At 41.0% G+C, this 22929-nt stretch overlaps 1 protein-coding gene across 1 annotated transcript; it reads left to right on the forward strand.

The window, feature by feature from the left end:
- Positions 1 to 13: 13 nt before the first annotated feature.
- hoxa1 (homeobox A1) lies at positions 14 to 2486 on the forward strand. The gene is made up of 2 exons (XM_033047630.1): positions 14 to 780; positions 1233 to 2486. Exons 1-2 carry the CDS (start codon positions 156 to 158, stop codon positions 1583 to 1585), a joined length of 978 nt encoding a protein of 325 aa, XP_032903521.1. The 5' UTR covers positions 14 to 155; the 3' UTR covers positions 1586 to 2486.
- Positions 2487 to 22929: the final 20443 nt, after the last annotated feature.

Raw genomic sequence — 22929 nt, forward strand, 5'->3', positions numbered from 1 at the left:
AGCGAGCCTGGCGATTGGCTGGCTGGACTCACGTGGCGACACTTCACTGTATATTGATATAATTTTCTTTCAGCTCTATTGAGGAAGTGGGGAAGTTGGCACGGTCCATCCAGGTTGGTGGACAGTCACTTTATAGGCTGGTTATCCAATGACAGATGGACAATGCAAGGATGAACTCCTTCCTAGACTATTCTATTATTAGCGGAGAAGCTGGGACTTGTTCTTCCAGAAGTTACCATGCAGATCAAGGAATTACAACTTATCAGTCTTGTGCCGTGGGCAATAATAACAGCAACGTTGATGACCGCTATATCGTGAGCAGAGGTGTTCAGATAGGTGCTCCTCTTCATCACCATCACCATCAACATGCTAGTTACACACATAACAACCTGAGCATCCCCTACAGTGCCCACCCTAATTGTGGGACGGGATACCCAGCACAAAGCTTCAATACAGGCTACAGTCATCACTACTCACTAAATCAAGAGACTGATGGCAACGGAGGTTATCCTCAGTGTAATCCTGCTGCCTATCCTGGCAACCTTGCCTCAGCAATTAGCCCACAGCACCATAGCTATGGCGGGATGGTGAGGCCAGGCCAATATAACCATCACCCTTACAGGCAAGAGCAACAGGGTTTAGTGCTGGCTGCAGGCTGTCACCCTCTGTCACCCGCTCCTGGCAGTCACCAGGAATCTTGCTGCTCCCCGTCAGCTGAGACCTCTCCTCCAGCACAGACCTTTGAGTGGATGAAAGTGAAGAGGAATCCGCCAAAGACAGGTAAAGTGGATTTACTGTGTATCTCTTTTTATGCCAAATTATAGGATGAAGCCAGATTCTCGCAAGTATACTGGAAAAGTGATTGCCAAGTCTGTCATGCCTAAAATAAACCAACGACTCTTAATCTGTTGCATATTGTTAAAGCTAACCCGGTGAGCTCACCTTTCGTCTGTATTGCCCCCCCCCCCCCCCCCCCGCCCCCCTCCCCCCCTGTGATCTATAATTGTGTATCCATTCCTTTGGGCCTCACCCGAAGTCGATGTTAAACATGAACCAGTTGACGATATGGCGGTAATAGTTTCGTTTGTCTACATACCCTAAACACTACGCAGGAATACTAGTTTTCGGTGTATGAAACCTAGACCGGAATTTGTAAGCAATTGAAACATTATTCCCTTCAAATCCTCTCTGACTTACTCATTTGTTTTTGTGATCAATTCTTACCGGTTTAGGAAAGGCTGGAGAGTATGGTTTTGCCGGCCAGCCCAATACAGTGAGAACCAATTTCACCACCAAGCAACTGACAGAGCTAGAGAAGGAGTTCCACTTCAATAAGTACCTGACCCGGGCCAGGCGGGTGGAAATTGCTGCTGCTCTCCAGCTGAACGAAACCCAGGTGAAAATCTGGTTCCAGAATCGACGCATGAAGCAGAAAAAGCGGGAAAAGGAGGGTCTTACCTCAGCTTCGCCTGCCACGCCTGGGAGTGAAGCTAATACTGAAGACACCTCAGACAAATCCAGCTCTACCTCATCGACCCCCTCCCCTTCATCATCTACCTCAGAAACTCTTAATACCTCGGGATGAAACAATGCAAAACAAACCCAAACTGGAATCATGCATCTTCAGTTAAAAAAGAACACACAATGTAATTCTGTATGATTTTCTGGGAAGCAAACCAAAAAAAAAAACATTGTAGCTTGGAAATAAAAATCTGCCAATCTCTAAACGAACCAGAGATGCACTATTACAAAAGCGTTTACACTAAAAACCAACTACTGTATAATATAATTGTCCTATTTTAATTTAACGTGTTGCATATATATTGTAAGCTGCGCTGGTTGTATATATTGTCAAGAGTTTTATCTTTTTACGAATATTTTCTAAAAATGATGCTGAGAGCCAGGGTCACGTGGCCCTTATATGTAGGTGTAGAGATTTTATATAACAATGTAATCAATGAATTGGTGTGGAAGTGGTGCATTTCTTGTTCATGCTGAAAGTGGAGCTGAGCAAATAGAGTTGTTCTCCTCACACTGTGAAAGGTTAGATGTACAGGAATTACTGTATACTTCATTGCACTGGGCTATGTAAAATGTGAAAGGTGAAAGGTGAAAGGTGTTAAGTATGTTCCCCTTCCAAATGTACGTTGGTTATCTTAAGACCAGCGGTAGCACATTGTTAAAATACCTCAGAATTATAATGTTTACTCGGATATTTGTTGGGCTTAATGTTATGAGCTACCTGTTAAAGTAAGTAAATTAAGAATGTAAGCCAGACAGATGTTTCCTTTTCTGTGGTTTGTGTCTAGAATTTTGCATGATACAATGCTGTCAGTGTTTACTTCTACATTACTGAGTTTTATCAGTTCTTCTGTGTGACTAGATGTTATATACAATCAGCACGTGATTTGAGACAGTTCTAAGATTTTCTGTGACTGAAGTCTAGAACAGAATTTACGGGTCCAGATAATAAATTATATTAAAATGCTGCGTTTCCTTGTTATAATCTACTATGTAACTTTGTTGTTCTCGTTTCATGAACTTCTTATTATTATTATTTTAAAACGTCTTCATTTTCCCTACAACATTGGGTATTATTTTTTACGTTATACGTATTTTATTTAATTTAGATTCTTAATTGATAAAATACGAGGAAAGACGAAAAAAAACATTCATGTTGATGCTTGCCGATTCAAGAAAAATGAATTAAAAGCCAAAAAAGGGACGTGCTCTGCTCTTACGATACATCAGCGGCACTTTAAAGGACGTTTTCAGATCAACGTTAAATGCCACACATACCAGATCGAACGACTGACCTTTTCACCTTGAACAACCTATTTACATATATGTAAACAACCCGCTTTCCCAAAACATTGCCATTAACAAGTTTCAGATTATTGCAGCATGATTTATTTTGATTTTTTATTCACATTCATACACAGTCTCATCAAAATGTAAATAATGAAAACACAGGTTTATCGAATTAACTTTGTAAAGTAAACTATTTTGTTCGTATCTGGACGGAACAAACTGCTGACGCAGTGTGCCTAGAATGTTACTGGCATTTGCTTCAGAATCAACACGATTAGATTCAGTTTGGTGTCAATAGCAAAAGTCGATGGTGTTTTAGGGCACGTCGGCCACATCAATGGAGAAATCTGCTATGGAACTGTCTGCATATGTAAGATACAGACAGTCGATGCAAAGGAACTACAAAGAAACGAACTAATGTTTTCTTTGATGCTCAAATATGCCAGTATCATTTTGTTTACTAAAGAATATTGTACAAAATAACGTCGAAAACAACAATTTTTGTTCCCTTTCTTACCTAGCAGACTAAATGTTGCGTGCAATTAAATGTGCTTTAATTGATATACTTCAACCGGACCTGGAGTTGCAATGTGAATCATAAGTGATGGAAACAGTTTTCAGAAGAAAGACACGAACCTGCATTTATATAACACCCATCCTCGCTTTAGGACACCCCAAGCATTATAAAGCCACTGAAGTGCTTTTGAAGTTTGAGCAACGTAGGAAATGCGACGTGTCTAAATTATATAGAAAGATAATTCCTTAGGACTATTTAGATTTTGTAATTGCTGTGCTTATATGTTCTATCTGCACGTACTTTTATTAGGGATTCCCGTAAACACTTTACAAAGCGTTTACACAGGCATTAGGCACGAGTGTAATGCCTGACCATCTGTTGCTGGTGAATAGGTGCAAAATGCAGTCCCCAATGAATCCCGTTTGCTTTCTCACTCCGCAGATCTTAGCCCTCGCTGTAACAAACACTCAGTGTCATTCCATGGAAAATGGGATAAAGGAATGTGAGCACTGTATTCTTGAAATGAATATACTTACCAATTATACATGCACTCGAGAAGCATCGCCTGTGAAACTCTTAACAGCAAATGACACTACTTCAAAATTAAACCCAAGAAACTATAAATGTCGAGAGATTACGTTTCCACACGTTACAATCTATTGGAAGACATATAAGAAATCTCTATATATTTAAAAATCCCACTAAAATCTAAATTCCCGGTTACCTTCTTTGTTATGATCGTTCAATTCACTAATATATCTAAATCCGAGCGGTGATGTTTCTTTTTCTTCTAATTTAGGCTTTGGTTCCTTTCAGGGATCAAGTTTTTGATGAACACTGAGAACAACCATCAGGCTAATGAACACTACGAACTCCAACTAAACTCCGAACTATGAACTGCCGGGGTTGCACTGGGAACTTTGTGCTTTGTGTTTTTTTGCACTACATTTGTTTGTTTTTTGATTCACCCTTTTTTATTTTGTGTATTATACCGCCTATTCAATACTTGGTTTACAAACCTGTTGTGCTGTTGCGCCAAGTGAGAATTTCATTTTTCCGTTTCGGTACATATGACAATAAAACACCCTTGACTCTTCAACATTATACCATCTATTCTTATTCCCGGTTACTTTGTTATGTATTTTATTGTCTGTCATGAAAGGACCAATTTTCTTAGGCGAAGATTTGTTTAATACTGGTGACGAGTCAGTGCATCTCATATTAAGGAGAGATAGCCCACAACATTCATCATGAATTTTACCTTTTCCATCTAGAGTCTCCGCATTTTCCTCCAGGGCAATCAGATTAAAGCTGATCAATATTTACTCGGCGTGAAAGGTTTACTGAAAACCCTATAGCTAAGAAACTGTCCCACTCTGCCTGTTCAACCCTGTTTAATCTCCAGTTCACTGAAAGTTCAAGCCGAATTAATTCAGTGTTGGTTCATTTTCAAATTAGCCCTCCTGTTTGCAGCTCGGAGTAAGCCCCAACATCAAACTCCAGACAAATCTCTTACACCAGCGACATGTTGTAAGCTAACTACGCATAATCACAAAAAACCCTTCACCGAATCAAGAGCAAAATGCGAGGTATTAAGCAAATTGTTATCCTTGTTTGAGGTCAAAGTTCATCGTACCACTGAATAAATGAATGTTTAATTATTCTTTATTGCCCTATTCTAATGACAGGTCACGTTCTTAGTAATCTTCTCTATAAACATTGACGTACTAATCGATACTGGGGTTTAGTTTTATGACAGAACTGAGACAGAAATTACCAGCCACTATTGCAAGTCGAACTACACTTCATCGTCTACAGCCATTGCTTTAATACAACGATTTATTTCGTTGAAAGATGACAAATTACGATGGAATTCAGATTATATAATATTCACAAAGCTTGTAAAATCAACTTACAATAAGATCCTAAAACCAGAATATTACTACGCATGGTTATGTAAACCCTTGGGAGCACTTTTCCATTTTGTAGATTTTTGGCTATTCCCAGTCAGATTAATTTCTCATAGAATTCTGAAAACTTTCTGTTCTTTCTTTCCGTATTTGGAATTCGTACAATAAAGGCGATTCTCAAAATGAACTGTTAAATAAATATTTCACCGCAGCACTTAAAACTGCAAATAAAACGGACTAAATCGAGATATTTAATATACTTCAGAATCTGATCTAATTTAAAATAAACTGTAGCGAACTATTCAGTTGCATGAAAGCAACACAAATGTCCTGTCAAATGAGAACATCGTGCAGTGATTAAGAAATATCTATTTAACTACATAAATGCCTCTCTCATAGTTAAATCACCTCTCGATATATTAATTGTCTATCCAGTGTCTATCACTTGATATATATATATTAGGTCAGACACTTGTCAGAATGCAGAAAAGTTTAAAATAAAGCGGACATTTTAGTCAATTTAATACAGAGAGATTATTCGTATAGCACAGTACAGCGAATTGCTGCATCTAGTTTCCAGTATAGTTTGACGCGCCCGTTACGCAAGCACTGGTAGAAGAGATTCTTACCTCAGGCAGCTTTACGATATTCCCATTGGACGCATGGGCAGGTAAAGCGATTGAAAGCGTGCCTTAAATAGTCAAATTATTTATAGTCCGACCATTTATTGCACTTCAGTTTCAGAAACATTCAACAAGTTAAAGTTCAATTGTAACTGGTCAAATGTGCCTATTTCCCAAACTCTAAATCGCTTGTGTCCTTGTGATCAAGAGATTAGCGATATTCTCATATTCTATCGCATGTTGCTGGAGAGACATTTAAACAAAAAGGGCTTCGCTTAAAACGTTTTCAATATTTACCTGCTCAGGTCGACATGTTTATTTTAGTTGGTAGCTGGTGTTATCAATGATCAAAGAAAACTTATTGAATTTTTAAATTCACTTTAATAACAACTATTCAATCTGTACAGTATTAATCTACACTAAAAGACAGTAATTTGTTTCGAAATAATTAACTGAGTCTATATACTGCACAATCCCAGTTTTGACCTTTTGATAGTTTTTCCCGTAAGGTTAAGCAAACGTACTCCAGGATGTAAGGGCCGATTCATCAATTTAAGAGGCCGTGCAATAGCTGGTCGTGCGTGATGGCAAATATTTTACATCTGGAAACAATAGGAACGTTTAATATTGTGTTTTAAATGACATGATAACTACTAAGAAAGAGGTAGAGGAATGGCATGCAAGATGGGGCAATGCATAGGCCACTTTTGTTTCTATTCACGACAAATATGCAACCTATAACCCAAAGGATGAAATGTTCAATCACATTTATCAATCATTTGTATACAACGAATTGACATTTTTCATTAATAAGGTCAAGTTCAGAATACAACTGAGTTTACAAAATTTTACTAACGGCGTACATTTTCTTCAATTGTATATTGTATTTGTAGATATTGTCAGATGTCGTTATGCATATTTACACAGTTCATTGGTCGGTCTTTCCCTTACGCTGGAACATTCATATACAATTTCGACAGTCAATCGTATCGATCGATACTTTAAACATAATTTTCCCAGTTAATAGCAGGAAGTGTGAAGAGATGAAATCGATATCGGTCAGGGTGTATAGATCACACACTTGGTAATAGATACAAATATTTCACATTATTGTATTTCCCAACGTACTGATAACGCCTGCCATTTAAATGAATCAGATTGGAAACTCAAAAACAAAATAGCTGGAAAACGAAGGACACTGTTTTGGAAATAGAATCGAATTTTGAAGAAGGCAATATATCTATTCGTTTCATTGGTGTTGTTTGAAGCAAACATACTTCACTCATTTTAAAGTGCATGCCGAGTACAATCTTTGTGACTTTGTTCGCTTCCACAGACGTGTTTACGCCTTAACCTCAGATTTGTACCTATGGATATCAGTATGATTGGAACTGTGCAGCAGCGACGTTTCACAATCTAAGTTTTCCGACTAATGTCAAACAACGTCCAAGTGGCCGAAATTCATTTTGCAAGCATTGAGCATCGAAAATCAGCATGGAATGTTCAGGGGATGTATTTTTTAATATATATTTTTCATGACACGCACACGCCTCTCAATAATTTCAACCAGAATCCACTCTATGGGACAACTGAACAAGTATCAACCAGTCTGTTAAAAATGCCGACTGGGGAGATGTATTGCACAGTTAGACACTTGGAGCGAGATTAAACTTCTGTCATAAATTACATTGTTCAACAGCGAGAGTTATGCAGGCGCTGGTTCTGTTAATAGCCACGATTAGTGTGCGTCTGAATGTCACAGGCTACCTGTGGGTTTCCAACTTGCGCTAAACAGGATGTTCCTTCCGGTTAGATTATGCTACTTTTACACAAGTAAATTCAGCCCTCCTACAAATTCAATGCTTTTTGTTTTCACTTCGAAACGTAGGCCAGCTCTTACTTGAGAACATATTAGCTATTTTTATTGATGTAAACGTCACCAGTCAACAATAACCCGCATTCAAAATAATTCCTTTTAATTTATCTATAATCATTATGAATGAACAATAAACTCGGTGAGACCGCACGTAATTGACAATACCAACGCAATCTCCTACCCCTACACCCAGCCCCGACTAATGAATGAAGATTTAATTTAAGATATTTTATTCATCTACTGAAATTTATAATGTTGTAATCGCAGCTATAATCCGATCATTCCTTGTATAATTGTCCTCTCTGAATCCGATTGGGCCGCAGCCTTTGGCTCCGGCACATGTCTGTAAGGCTTTAGGATGGAAGGCATAGAGTTATTTAGCGCAGAGTTGTTGAACATTTGAGTTAAGGAGTAGCTTGAAGGGACATGAGCCTACTTTATAATCTTTACAATCTGTGTTGTTTTGCAAGTTAAACTTGACAGGGCTTGCTTTTATCAGCACGTACACTGCAGTTTTACTGTTCAGTGCGAAAGCGTACATTTACAGATGAGTACCGAAAATACTCATCGTGATTCGTTTCTATTGTATGTGTTGTTTTGTGTAAAATCTTTTATGGGATTTGCTGACCTGTTTTCTTCCTTTTTTCATGCTGCGGAATTGTGTTCAGCTGCAGAACCAAGAGGAAATAAAACGGCGCTCTGTGGCATAATGAGTTCTTTGGGAAATCAATGGCATTTCCATAGAAGGAGAATTGGGTTTAATGTGCACCGTTAAGATCTGCGAGCTGGTTTTCAACTCAAATGGATTAACCTACACTGTAAATTACATGAATTAAAAAAAAACCCATTTCAGATCCTTTGAAAATAGAATTCTTCAGAAACATTGAAGTTTTCAGATATGTCGCATTTCAGCTCTTCGTATCAGTTGACGTAATTTCCAAATGATATATCCCGCCTGCCATGTACAAATCAAATATGTACCTGTCTAACTTTAACACCAAATCCTTTTTTAACTTCTTAATCAATTTGGAAATTTAGAAATTAGACCACAGTGAATTCCCAAACTGGTCCTTCAGACGGTAATATGGTGAATAGAATGCACATAAAAACATATTTTTTTAAATGTAAAATTACTTATGTCTTGAATATAACAATTCAAATTTTCATTTCTGAGTACAAATTTCATCCATTTGAAACTTGCCGTGGATGCCCTTTGAAGGCTTTATAGAAACCGCATTTAAACTGCACGATCAAACTGAGGGAAAGCATCGGAGAGGAGAGGCTTTCATGGTTCAGCTGAATGTAAAATGTAACTATCTTGCTTTGCTAAAACATAACTGGAGTTTGTTAATGAATCACAAATTTTCTTTAAAAACAAGTAAAGCAGTATTGACAGATGAGGGTGGAGGGATAGCTACAGGGCTGGAGGATACAAGAGGATTGGTGGCGGTTGGAGGGTGGACGTATTTCAGTCATTCTTATGTCTTGTTAAAACGCGCATACTCAGTGCCGATGTGACACAATCAGCATGTGCTAGCTCATCTTTGCAAGGACAGGTCCCCACGTCGTTTCACCGCGAACCTCCAGTTATTCACCAATTTTGCTGCCGAACCCGTGTATCTTTATCCTGTGGCCGTCGTTGGATTTAATGCTCCATTTATTGTTCTATTTATCAAATGATAGGTGCTGATGGGTTGCAATTAAATATTACAGTATCCTTCACATACCAGCTCCATGGGTGTGTGTTTCTATCGGCCTGTGTGCACATCAGCACATTCGAGCAACGAGTTAAAATTATTTTTATTTTTGGAATGCAATGGGTGTTTTCAGTGAGCCTCAGTTCTTTGAGAATATTCTAACTAGCCCGAGGATTCTCTTGGGAACTTATTAAAACTAGTTTGATGCAATGCCAGAGTTGCATTACTTGTGGTCTCAACTCATTCCAGAGAGCCTTGTGGTTTGAACTGGTACATTCTATCCTTCTGAATTATCACTTCCTCTCAAGATTGAACAGTCTAAAATTCTTACGTCTTTCATACTCCTCCAGTATTCTAATGATTGAGATGCCACATATGTCTTTATATAATAGAAACTCGATGGCATAACTAAATATATGAATAATAATTCATCATTTAACATCTATTGTGTTTTAAATTATGTAAGGAATAAGAATATACAAATAAAATATTTTATACATTTTCTGGATCTGAACATTGTTGATGTAGCTGGCATTTTTGTCCTTTTTTAAAAAGTTATTCTATTTTTAGTTTTTATAAATACAGCATGGAAACAGGCCCTTTGGCCAATGGTCACCCCATACACCATATCTTATCCTCTACACTGAGGACAATTTACAGAAATCAATCTATAAACCATGACATTTGTGGAATGGCAGAGGTAACCAGAGCACCTGGAGAAAACCCATGCGGTCACAGTGAGAATGTGCAAACTACAAACTGACAGCACTGGTAGTCGGGATCAGTCAGCTACTCTACCGCTGCACCACTGCCTTTGAGAAAATGGTGGTAAGCGGTCTTCTTGAACTGATTCAGTTCTGACAATGGCACTCCTACTGCAATGGTGATGTATTTCCAGGACGGCATGGTGGGGGAATGTGTGGGTGGTGGTATTTACAAGCATCTACTTCCCTTGTCCTCCTTGATGTTAGATGTCATGAGAATGCAGAGTGCTGCCAAGGCAGCTTGTGTGACAAAATGCATTGCATTTTTTAGATGGTTCAGAATACAGCACCTGTGCGCACATGGTGGAAGGAAAGAATATCTTGGTAGTGGATGGGCTGACAGTGAAGTGAACTGCATTGTTCTGGATAGCGTTACATTTATTGATAGATATTGGCATTGCATTTACCTGGGCAAGTGCACAATATTCCATCAAGCTCCTGGCTTGTAGATAGGGGAAAGGCTTTGATGTAGCACATCCAACCTATGCCTTCTATTATAGCTACAAGTGGTATTTACAGTATGTAGACACACGAGCTGCAGGTGCTGGTTTACAAAAAAAGACACAGTGCTGCTATAACTCAGCAGGTCAGGCAGCATTTCTGAAGAACATATCCACATCTGTGACGTTTTGAGTCAGGACCCTTCAACTGTCCAGAAATGCTGCCTGTCCTGCTGAGTTACTCCAGCACTTTGTATCCTTTAATGATATTTATTTGGCTGGTCTCGTTAAGTTTCTGGTCAATGGCAATACCAGGATGTTGACAATGGTGGACCTGGTGATAGTAATGCAATTGAATATCATGATTAGGTTGTTAGAAACTTTTTTGTTGGCCTTGGCCATTGTTTGGTACTTTATGGCAAGATTGTTACCTGCAGATTATCACCACGTGCCTGACTGATGGCCATGTCTGCTCACACAGGCATGGGGAGCTTCATTCGCTGAAGAGTTGCAAATGGAAATACACATAATGCAAACATGAGCAAACACCTCTATCTCTGACCGTTCCAGTCCAAAACCATTTGATGGACAGTAATTGCCTCTGGTGCATCAGAGTGCTCGCCATCTATTGCACTCAGTGAATGGACTGCTTAATAGAGAGATAATTCTCATGACCAATCTGCAAAATTGCCATCCCCATGAGCAAAGCAAAATAAGCTCTTCAGAGTCTAAAGGTAATCAAAAGTATGGTACACCAATAATCGGTCAGGAAAGGCCAGGTGTTACCAACTAATCTCTACATGGATTAGTGCAGCATCTAATGTGCAGCATCTATGAACCAATTCTCCTCCTCCCTCTCCCACTCCCTCTTTCCCTCCCCCCTCCCATTCTCTCTGCCCTCCTCTCCTCTCCTCTCCTCTCCTCTCCTCTCCTCTCCTCTCCTCTCCTCTCCTCTCCTCTCCTCTCCTCTCCTCTCCTCTCCTCTCCTCTCCTCTCCTCTCCTCTCCTCTCCTCTCCTCTCCTCTCCTCTCCTCTCCTCTCCTCTCCTCTCCTCTCCTCTCCTCTCCTCTCCTCTCCTCTCCTCTACTCCCCTCCCCTCCCCTCAACTCCCCTCCCCTCCCCTCCCCTCCCCTCTCCTCTCCTCTCCTCTCCTCTCCTCTCCTCTCCTCCCCTCCCCTCTCCTCCCCTCTCCTCCCCTCTCCTCTCCTCTCCTCTCCTCTCCTCTCCTCTCCTCTCCTCTCCTCTCCTCTCCTCTCCTCTCCTCTCCTCTCCTCTCCTCTCCTCTCCTCTCCTCTCCTCTCCTCTCCTCTCCTCTCCTCTCCTCTCCTCTCCTCTCCTCTGTTTGATACCCTTCTTAGATTGGTATGCAGTGCATTGTCAGAAGCTACATTCAACTGAGTGTGGTATTGATGGGAATTGTGCAGCTCCCATTTTAATGGCTGTTTCTGGGAATAAACCATCTTGTGCTTTTTCAAATGACTTTATGATTTTTTTTGGTGTGGTGACCTGAAATCGCTTTTGCATTAAAAATAATGATTTAGCACACAGAAATCAGGTGAAATACAACTGCTGGGCAATCATGTCTGATTTGAGGCATAACCATATGGCTTTTTACTCAGAGCAAGAATACTAAATTAGTATCTCATTAGTCACATTAGTCACATTAGTCTGAAACATAGAAACAGAAACATAGAAAATAGGTGCAGGAGTAGGCCATTCGGCCCTTCGAGCCTGCACCACCATTCAATATGATCATGGCTGATCATCCAACTCAGTATCCTGTACCTGCCTTCTCTCCATATCCCCTGATCCCTTTAGCCACAAGGGCCACATCTAACTCCCTCTTAAATATAGCCAATGAACTGGCTTCAACTACATTCTGTGGCAGAGAATTCCAGAGATTCACCACTCTCTGTGTGAAAAATGTTTTTCTCATCTCGGTCCTAAAAGATTTCCCCCTTATTCTTAAACTGTGACCCCTTGTTCTGGACTTCCCCAACATCGGAAACAATCTTCCTGCATCTAGCCTGTCCAACCCCTTAAGAATTTTGTACGTTTCTATAAGATCGCCCCTCAATCTTCTAAATTCTACCGAGTACAAGCTGAGTCTATCCAGTCTTTCTTCATATGAATGTCCTGACATCCCAGGGATCAGTCTGGTGAACCTTCTCTGTACTCCCTCTATGGCAAGAATGTCTTTCCTCAGATTATGAGACCAAAACTGTACGCAATACTCCAGGTGTGGTCTCACCAAGACCCTGTACAACTGCAGTAGAATCTCCCTGCTCCTATACTCAAATCCTTTCGCTATGAATGCTAACATACCATTCGCTTTCTTCACTGCCTGCTGCACCTGCATGCCTACTTTCAATGACTGGTGTACCATGACACCCAGGTCTCGTTGCATCTCCCCTTTTCCTAATCGGCCACCATTTAGATAATAGTCTACTTTCCTGTTTTTGCCACTAAAGTGGCTAACCTCACATTTATCCACATTATACTGCATCTGCCATGCATTTTCCCACTCACCCAGCCTATCCAAGTCACCTTGCAGCCTCCTAGCATCCTCCTCACAGCTAACACTGCCCCCCAACTTTGTATCATCCGCAAACTTGGAGATGTTGCATTCAATTCCCTCGTCCAAATCATTAATATATATTGTAAATAGCTGGGGTCCCAGCACTGAGCCTTGCGGTACCCCACTAGTCACTGCCTGCCATTGTGAAAAGGACCCGTTTACTCCTACTCTTTGCTTCCTGTTTGCCAGCCAGTTCTCTATCCACATCAATACTGAACCCCCAATACCGTGAAGAAGGGTCTCGACCCGAAATGTCACCTATACCTTCGCTCCATAGATGCTGCCTTACCCTCTGAGTTTCTCCAGCATTTTTGTCTACCTTCGATTTTTCCAGCATCTGCACTTCTTTCTTAAACATCAGATCTGTTGTTATATTTCTGGTCTAATAAAGGAATTCCAAGTTTAAATTCACCTTGTAAAACTGACAAAGAAGCAAATGGATTTTATTATGGAGTGACACTTGTCCTTTTGCCAAATAGTTAGCTTTTAACTGACCCACAAGGCAATTATGGATTAATGTTAAATGCCAAATTTCCTTGTGTTGCCACATCTTGAGAATGCCTAATTGTTAAAAAAAGGTTCACCCAACGATAACCTTGCAAAATATAACATAAAACCATGCTGTGCTGGCAGCCACCTGATATGATTACAGAATTTAACTAAAATGATGAAAAATAGATAACAATGTAAAATTGCATATTTTCATAACAGAGGGTTGACAAAAACACATACTCCCACATTAAAAACATGCTCCTCAATCATTTTATAAATTACCTATCTGCAGCCTGTAAACAATAATAGCATGTTTCCTTGATTTACCACTACTCTACAAACTTTGAAAGAATATTGTGAAAAAAGGGCTGCATGGTGGTGCAACGGTAGAGTTGCTGCCTTGCAGCAAATGCAGCGCTGGAGACCCGGGTTCGATCCTGACTACGGGTGCTGTTTGTACAGAGTTTGTACATTCTCCCCATGACCTGTGTGGGTTTTCTCCAAAATCTTCGGTTTCCTCTCACACTCCAAAGACGTACAGGATTGGCTTGGTAAATCGTTAATTGGCTTGGTAAATGTAAAAATTTTCCCTAGTAGGTACAGGATAGTGTTAATGTGCGGGGATCACTGGTCGGCACTGACCCGATGAACCGAAAGGGCATTTTTCCGCTCTGTACCTCTAGAATTTTAAATAAATAAATAAATAATAAGATATTTATCATTTGGAAAGCATTTCTCCTATCTGGAGACCTTGTACTTCATTGGATGTTGTCAGCCACAAGGAAATTGCAATCATGGGAAAAGATAATTGCTTCAGAACGGTACAGAGAGTTATAGAAAATATATGACACAGACGTAGTGTGTTCGATCCATCAATTAAGAAAGAGCTTTGCAGCCAATTCACACCTTCCAAAACTGAATCTATAGTCTTTAGTTTAGTTTGGTTCAGAGATCCAGAGTGAATGGAAAGAGGCTCTTCGCCAGGACTGGCCAATGGACATCTATAACTTAGTTCTATTCTACACACAAGGGACAATTTACAGAAGCCTACAAATCGGCACGTCTTTGGCATGTAGGAGGGAAACAGAGAACATGGAGGAAACTCGCCTGGTCACGGGGAGAAGTAGAGCACTCATAGTCGGGATTGAACCCAGATCTCTTATGCTGTAAGGCAACAACTTTACTGCTGCACCACTGTACAGCCCTACGTCTTGGCTCTTCAATTGTCTTTTCAAAACATATTCTGACTGGAGTTCTGTGACCCATGGTGTTCTGCAAGGAGTGGTACTGGGACCTCTGTCATTTATCATATACAGTATATAAATTATTTGGATGAAATTTTGATGGGCTGATTGGTAAGTTTGCAGGCAAATAATTCAGTAGGATATTGACCATAAATTCATAAGTTCTAGGAACAGAATTAGACCATTCGGCCCATCAAGTCTACTCTGCCATTCAATCATGACAGATCTATCTTTCCCTCTCAACCCCATTCTCCTTCCTTCTCCCCATAACCCCGACCCTTATTAATCAAGAATCTCTCAACCTCCACCTTAAAGTTATCCATTTAGTTGGCCTCCGCCGTTGTGCGTGGCAATGGATCACAATGAAATGTGGTTCAGAGAAGTGGCAGATGAAGTTTAATCTAAACAAGTGTGAGGTGTTGCACTTTGAGAGATCAAATGCAAGAGGAAAGTGTGCAGTAAATGGTGGGACCCTGTGAAACATTCACATTCAAAAAGATCTTGGGGTTCGTTCATAGCTCACTGAAAGTAGAATGCAAGTGGATAGCATAGTGAAGATTGAAATTGAAATAAATTGAAATAATTTAATTGCCACACAACCAAGGTCAGTGGTATTTGGGTTGCCAACAGCGGTACAATAATAAAGAACACAACCACATTAAAATTTTACACAAACATCCACCACAGCATTCATCACTGTGGTGGAAGGCACAGAGCTTGGCCAGTCTTCCTCCATTTCCCCCCGTGGTCGGGACCTCCACCCTCCACAGCCGTTGCTGCGGGCGTCCAGATGGTAAGGGACAAAGTCAAAGTCAAGGTGAGTCCAGGATCGGCTCTTCCCAACCAGAGACCGCGGCTTCAGGCTGGTGTAGGCCGCAGGCCGGCGGTCAAAGTTTTAAAGTGCCTGCCGTGCCGCAGCCGGAAGCACCGCAGTCTGCAGGGCCGGCGGTCGAAGCTCCCCTCCTGGGGTGATGTTATATAGTGCACATAGTGCACGACATGCTTATCTGCATTGGTTGCGGTACTGACTGAGTATAAAAGTCAGGAAGTTATGGTGCAATTGTCTAAAACTTTGGTTTGCCCATGCTCAGAATATTATATATAGTTCTGATCACCATATTCCAGGAAGGACATGAAGGCTTTGGAGATGGTGCAGAAGGGGTGTAATAGGATGCTATTATGATTAGAGTGTATTAGCTATAAGGAGGGATTGTACTAACTTGGATTGTTTTCTCTGGCACATCAGAGGCTAAGTGTGACTTGGTAGAAGAATATAAAATTATAAGAGGCATGGTCAGGGTATATATTTACAGTTTTTATTCCCACTGTGGAAATGTCATGTACTAGAGGAGATAGCTTTGAGATGAGAAGGAGATACTTTCAAGGAGAATGTTTTTTTTTTTTTAAATAAAAGTGGTAGGTTCTGGATAGTGTAGCCATGGGAAATGTTTCATGCAGATATAATGGTGACATTTAAACAAGATATAAACAGACACATGAACAGGCAGGGAATTCACGGATATAGACCAGGTGCAGGTTGATGTGCAGTTTAAATTGGCATCATGGTCAGGCCAGACATCATGAACCAAAGGCCTGTTCCTATGCTTTATTGTTCTTTGTTCTATGGTTTATATTTTGTTGGTTTCTGTTCCTCCTCTCTTTAAAGCAGTGAGATCTCAACCACTGCAACCCTTGAGGTGGGACAACATACCCTTATCTAAACATTAACAAACAACACTAAACATTAATGTTTTATTATTATTAATGTTTAGTGTTTTCTGAGTCATTCGTATGTCACTGTATGTCATGTTGTTACTTGTGGGCGGAGCACCAAGGCAAATTCCTTGTATGTGAATACTTGGCCAATAAACTTACTTACTTACTTACTTACTTACTTACTTACTTACTTACTTACTTACTTACTTACTTACTTACTTACTTACTTACTTACTTACTTACTTACTTACTTACTTACTTATTACATTTTATAAACCTTCCATCAGTTACTTTAATTCTGCACCTCCTCATGTTTTGACACTCTGCTAAGGGAAATAGGTCCTTCTTAGATACTCTACCTAGGCCCCTCATAATTTTACATATATTAATCGTCTTATTTCAGCCTCGTTCCAAAGAAAACATCCTCAGTTTAAGCAATCTTTCCAAATAGCTGCAAGTTTCCAGTTTTGGCAAAAGTCTTGTAAATCTCCTTTGCATCCCTTCCAGTACAACCACATCATTCCGATAATGCAATGACCAGAAATGTAGACAGCCCTCAAGTTAACATGTGCCGCATACAATTCTAACTTGGCTCCATGCTCTTTCATTGATTGCCTCAGTTAAGGAAGGAAAGCGTCCACATATGTAATCATTAAGCAAATTTGGTTGCTTAGGTAGATCACAAATCCTGGAATCTGCCTTTACATTCTGATTTCCTCATGGAATATGACTTTTCCTGTTAGATTTTCACAACTAATGCACTCTGTTGATATCAAACACACACATAGTTCTTTGATATCACCAGAGGATTTAAAGAACCAATTTGACCCACTGACTTACTCCAGTGTTTTGTGTCTATCTTGAACATTTTATATACCGACACAGTTTAAAAAATGATCAGTCTAATAGAATTGATAGGATTGAACTCAATACAATTGTGTGGTAATACTGGCTAGATTTTTTCGAATCATAGTCAAACCAGTAATCATTGATTTTTTCCATTTATATTCTCGATGTTCCTGTCAGCAAGCTAGATTTTACATAGGTAACAATTGATTAATTCTCTGTAATTGGACTCAGCAAGGACTTACAATCTATTGATGCTTGACACTGCCTTGAGGCTTCAACTGGAGCCATCAGTGATACACAATCATGAGCCTGATGAGGATTCATGGGGCTGCATCCTCTTCATCATCTTTTCAGGTATGTGACAACATATACAACCTAGAACTGGATAATGTGACAAATTATCAACATTTTAATGAAAAACACCATAACAAGTTTCTATCGTTTTCTGCTTCAATTTGAGTGAGCCCCAGTGGCCTAATGGATAAAGCATTGGCCTCCTAAGGCAGGGATTGTGGGTTCAAGTCCCATCTGGGGTGATGAAACATTTTCCAGCTAGGCTCAGGTTTGAGGGGCTGCACAGTGGCGCGGTGGCTGTGCCAGAGACCCAGGCTTGACCCTGACTATAGGTGATGTTTGTATGGAGTTTGTATGTTCTTCCTGTGACATAGAAAATAGATGCATAGAGGCCATTCAGCCCTTCAAGCCAACACTGCCAGCCAGTGATGGTGTGGGATTTCTCCAGCTGCTCTAGTTTCCTTCCACACTCTGAAGACATGTGGGTTTGTAGTTTAATTGATTTCTGTAAATTATCTCTAGTCTGTGGGATAGTGCTAGTGCATGGGCTGATCGCTGGTCAGCGTGGACTCGGTGGTCCGAATGGTCTGTTTCCTCGCAGTATCACTAAAACTATCAACTAAATCACATTGGTTAGAATTAACTCAAAAAAATTGTTATTTTCAAATTAATTCAGAATAATGCCCAAGGTAGCCCATGAAGAGTGTTCTTTCAGTTTATTTTCATTTTTGAAGTATTGGATATGATAATGCTTTACCTAATAATGATGATTCCAAGATTTGCCAAAGGTTACTGCTGATAAAATATTCCACTCCCACTATAGTCAGCTGAAATGGACACTGGGTTGGACATCCGGTGGTCTGGGTTGGACATCCGGTGGCGCTGTTGCTAGCTGCCTCCGCCCACGGTCTGGCTGTCTTTTTAAATGTTGTTATGTTTAGAGTGTGTTTTATTTAGTTTTTTTTCGGTATTTTATGTGGGGGGAAGCGGGTAGAGTAAAGAGGGAAACCGTCTTTCAGTCGCTTCTGGCGAGGATGCAGCTATTATCTGAGTCGCGTTCTCGCTCCCGCCCCCCCCCCCCCGTGGTCTACCAGCTGGATTGGCGCGGCCTTTCCTGCCGGGACCGGACCAGAGCTTCAGCAGCGGCGGCGAGGCGCTGGAAACATCTTCTTTTTTCCGGAGTGTTGCGCTGCTGCTCCAACATCGCGGAGCTGTGGGTGCGGAGATCCCAACGCGGGCGGCGCCGACTTTAACATTGCGGAGTCCTGGGACCCTTTGCCGGGGGTCTCGTCGGGAATGATCTCCGCCCAGCGCGGCCTGTGGACATTGGGAGCCGCGGACTCCGGTGGAAGGTGGCCGACAAGAGGTTCCCGGCGAGAGGGCCTGAACATCGGGCCGCCAGTAGCGGCGACTACGGGGTGCTCGGGAGGCCCCGACCATGGGTGAACATTAGGGAACATCAGCGAGGATGTTGACTGGACTTTGGTTCCTTCCCTCACAGTGGGGAACTTTGGTGCTGCTGTGGGGATGTTTGTGTTGTGGACTACTGTGTTTTTTGAATTTTATTTTTTTGTATGACTGTAAGGGAAAAACAATTTCGTTCTCTTCATTGAAGACAACGACAATAAATTAAATCAAATCAAAATCAAATCAAATCAAATAAGCAGGTACCAATAGTCAACTGAAATAAGCAGGTAACATATGTTTCCTTTCAGACCACGTTAAGAAAGCTTTATCTTCATATCTTCATAAATTGGACCTGAAAAGATGAGCAAGTGTTGAGACTGAAACTTCATTTCAGAATTACAGAACTTCTTAAAGAAAAGCATAAAATGCTGTAAATACTCGGCAGATCAGACTGCATCTGTGGGAAGTGCAATAGAGTTAACATTTCAGGTTTAAGTCAGACTAGGAATGGGACAAAATAAGATTGCTACGGTTCAGGGAATATGAGGGGGAGGGGTAAGGTCTATGAGCCCCTCAAACCTGAGCCTAGCTGGAAAATGTTTCATCACCCCTGATGGTATTTGAACCCACAATCCCTGCCATAGGAGGCCAGTGCTTTATCCATTAGGCCACTGGGGCTCATTCAAATTGAAGCAAATATCGATAGAAACTTGTTATTGCGTTTTTTATTAAAATGTTGATAGTCTGTCACATTATCCAGTTCTAGGCTGTACATGTTGTCACATACCTGAAAAGATGATGAAGAGGATGCACCCTCATGAATCTTCATCAGACTCATGATTGTGTATCACTGATGGCTCCAGTTGAAGCCTCAAGGCAGTATCAAGCATCAATAGATTGTAAGTCCTTGCTGAGTCCAGCAAAGGAAATATTTTCTTTGATTGATTTTACCATATCCTTTGGGAATGCCAATGAAGAGCGAAGCAATTGTGGAATGTGCAGGGGGCCAGTGGTACAGAAATGAAGTGTTCTCCTGAGATGATAGAGTTCATAACTTCAAAGGTTCGAGGAGCAGAATAAGGCCATTCGTCCCATCAAGTCTACTCCGCCATTCAATCACGGCTGATCCATCATTCCCTCTCAACCCCATTCTCCTGCCTTCACCCCATAATACCTGATACCTTTACTAATCACGGGCGGGGGGGGGGGATCATAGATAAAGGTCTCAGCAGCAGATGAACTGAGGTTGGAGTGGAGATGGATGTTATCGCTGAGATGGAACCAAATGGTGTTTATCATTGCAATGGATTCATCCTCATCTCTCCTTTAAGTAGGAGATGACATTAAGAGTAATTTGGTTTAGTATACAGTCGTCGGGACAGAATGATGATGGCATTAGTGTCATTTCTGCACAGAGAATTTGGTCAGTATGAATTAGTATGACGTGCTAAAACTGAAAAGGAATGAATTGATATTTGTTGTTTTGGAAATCTGTATTATCTGTAAAAATCTGTGTCGCAACCACTATAAGATAGGGCAGTGGATACTGTTTACATGGATTTTAGTAAAGCAGTTAATAGTGCCCCTCATGGAAGGCTGATCCAGTAGATTAAGGTGCATGGGTGACCTGGTTGTTAAAGTTAAAGGGTTGTGGTGAAAGGGTGTTATTCTGGCTAGAGGTCTGTCATAGAGTCATAGAGTGATACAGCATGGAAAAAGGCTCTTCGGCCCAACTTGCCCACACTGGCCAACGTCCCAGCTGCAATAATCATACCTGCTTGCGTTTGGTCCATATCCCTCCAATCCTGCTCTACCCATGTACCTGTTTAGCTGTTTCTTAAATGTTGCTTTTGGGATAGTCCTTGCCTCAACTACCTCCTCTGGCAGCTTGTACTATGCACCCACCACCCTTTGTGTGAAAAGGTTGCCACTCATATTAATTTGCTTCCCCTTCACCTTAAACCTATGCCCTCTGATCCACGATTCGCCTACGATGGTCAAGAGACTCTACCCGATCTAATCCTCTCATGATTTTATACACCTCTATAAGATCACCTCTCATCCTCCTGCGCTGCAAGGAATAGAGTCTATCAACTATCAACTCTCCCCGAAACTTCCAATGTTCTAGAGAAACCAATCCAAGTTTGTCCAGAGTTGATAGTTGTATGTAAAATGATGTGATGCATTGATAGGATAGGCAGTCAGAACCTTTCTCTCAACGTGGGAATGTCAAGAACTAAAACACATATCTTGTAGGTGAGAGGGGGATAGTTTAAAGGGGATGTTCAGGGCAAGTTTTTTTTAACAGAGAGTGGTGGGTACCAGGATTGTGCTGCCATCTGTGGTGGTGGAGACTGATAAGAATGTGGCATTTAATCCTCCATCACAGTGAGGATGTTCTTGGTGAACTCACTGTGGTGGATGTTTAATTTGTGTTTATTGTATGTTTTGTTATTATTGATTCTGTGTATGACTGCAGGCAACATAATTTCGTTCAGACCGAAAGGTCTGAATGACAATAAAGGTTCTATCTATCTATCTATCTATCTATCTATCTATCTATCTATCTATCTATCTATCTATCTATCTATCTATCTATCTATCTATCTATCTATCTATCTATCTATCTATCTATCTATCCACATGGGCATGCAGAAAATGAAGGGTTATGGATCATGTGCAGGCAGAGGGGATTAGTTTAACTTGGGATCATGTTCAGCGAGGACATTGCGACTGAAGGTCCTGTTCCTCTGCTATAATTTTCTATAGAAAACCAACATGACCTTCTTTGACCATGCCTACTTATTTTTTTCCACACAATGATCAATGGATCTTAACTTAATTAAGTCTTGTAAATCTATTGACTTTTCTGCAGGTCAGGACTATGCTTTTGCAGGTCTAGGCTAGACTGAACTATAGACACAGACACTGCTTTTGAGTTCTGCTATTCATTTGCTTAAATGTTGACGTGATTACGCAGTGAACGGCCCTCCTGCCACTTCTACTATGCCTGTGCTTGGCTTAGTTGTTCTACTGGTTTTTCAGCTTCAGCTATAGTCTGTTTCCAGGCTAGAATTTCATGCTTCCAGCCCAAAGTACACGGCATTGGGGGTTCAGTATTGATGTGGATAGAGAACTGGCTGCCAAACAGGAAGCAAAGAGTAGGAGTAAACGGGTCCTTTTCACAATGGCAGGCAGTGACTAGTGGGGTACTGCAAGGCTCAGTGCTGGGACCCCAGCTATTTACAATATATATTAATGATCTGGATGAGGGAATTGAAGGCAATATCTCCAAGTTTGCGGATGACACTAAGCTGGGGGGCAGTGTTAGCTGTGAGGAGGATGCTAGGAGACTGCAAGGTAACTTGGATAGGCTGGGTGAGTGGGCAAATGTTTGGCAGATGCAGTATAATGTGGATAAATGTGAGGTTATCCATTTTGGTGGCAAAAACAGGAAAGCAGACTATTATCTAAATGGTGGCCGACTAGGAAAAGGGGAGATGCAGCGAGACGTGGGTGTCATGGTACACCAGTCATTGAAAGTGGGCATGCAGGTGCAGCAGGCAGTGAAGAAAGCGAATGGTATGTTAGCTTTCATAGCAAAAGGATTTGAGTATAGGAGCAGGGAGGTTCTACTGCAGTTGTACAGGGTCTTGGTGAGACCACACCTGGAGTATTGCGTACAGTTTTGGTCTCCAAATCTGAGGAAGA

This window comes from Amblyraja radiata, chromosome 2, assembly GCF_010909765.2.
Source record: "Amblyraja radiata isolate CabotCenter1 chromosome 2, sAmbRad1.1.pri, whole genome shotgun sequence".
Taxonomy (NCBI): domain Eukaryota; kingdom Metazoa; phylum Chordata; class Chondrichthyes; order Rajiformes; family Rajidae; genus Amblyraja; species Amblyraja radiata.

What these genes read in the sequence shown, in the direction of transcription:
- hoxa1 (XM_033047630.1), top strand. Translation starts at nt 156, where the DNA reads ATGGACAATGCAAGGATGAACTCCTTCCTAGACTATTCTATTATTAGC. An exon ending in GAGGAATCCGCCAAAGACAG is followed by an intron (nt 781 to 1,232) that starts GTAAAGTGGATT and finishes TTACCGGTTTAG; the next exon opens with GAAAGGCTGGAGAGTATGGT.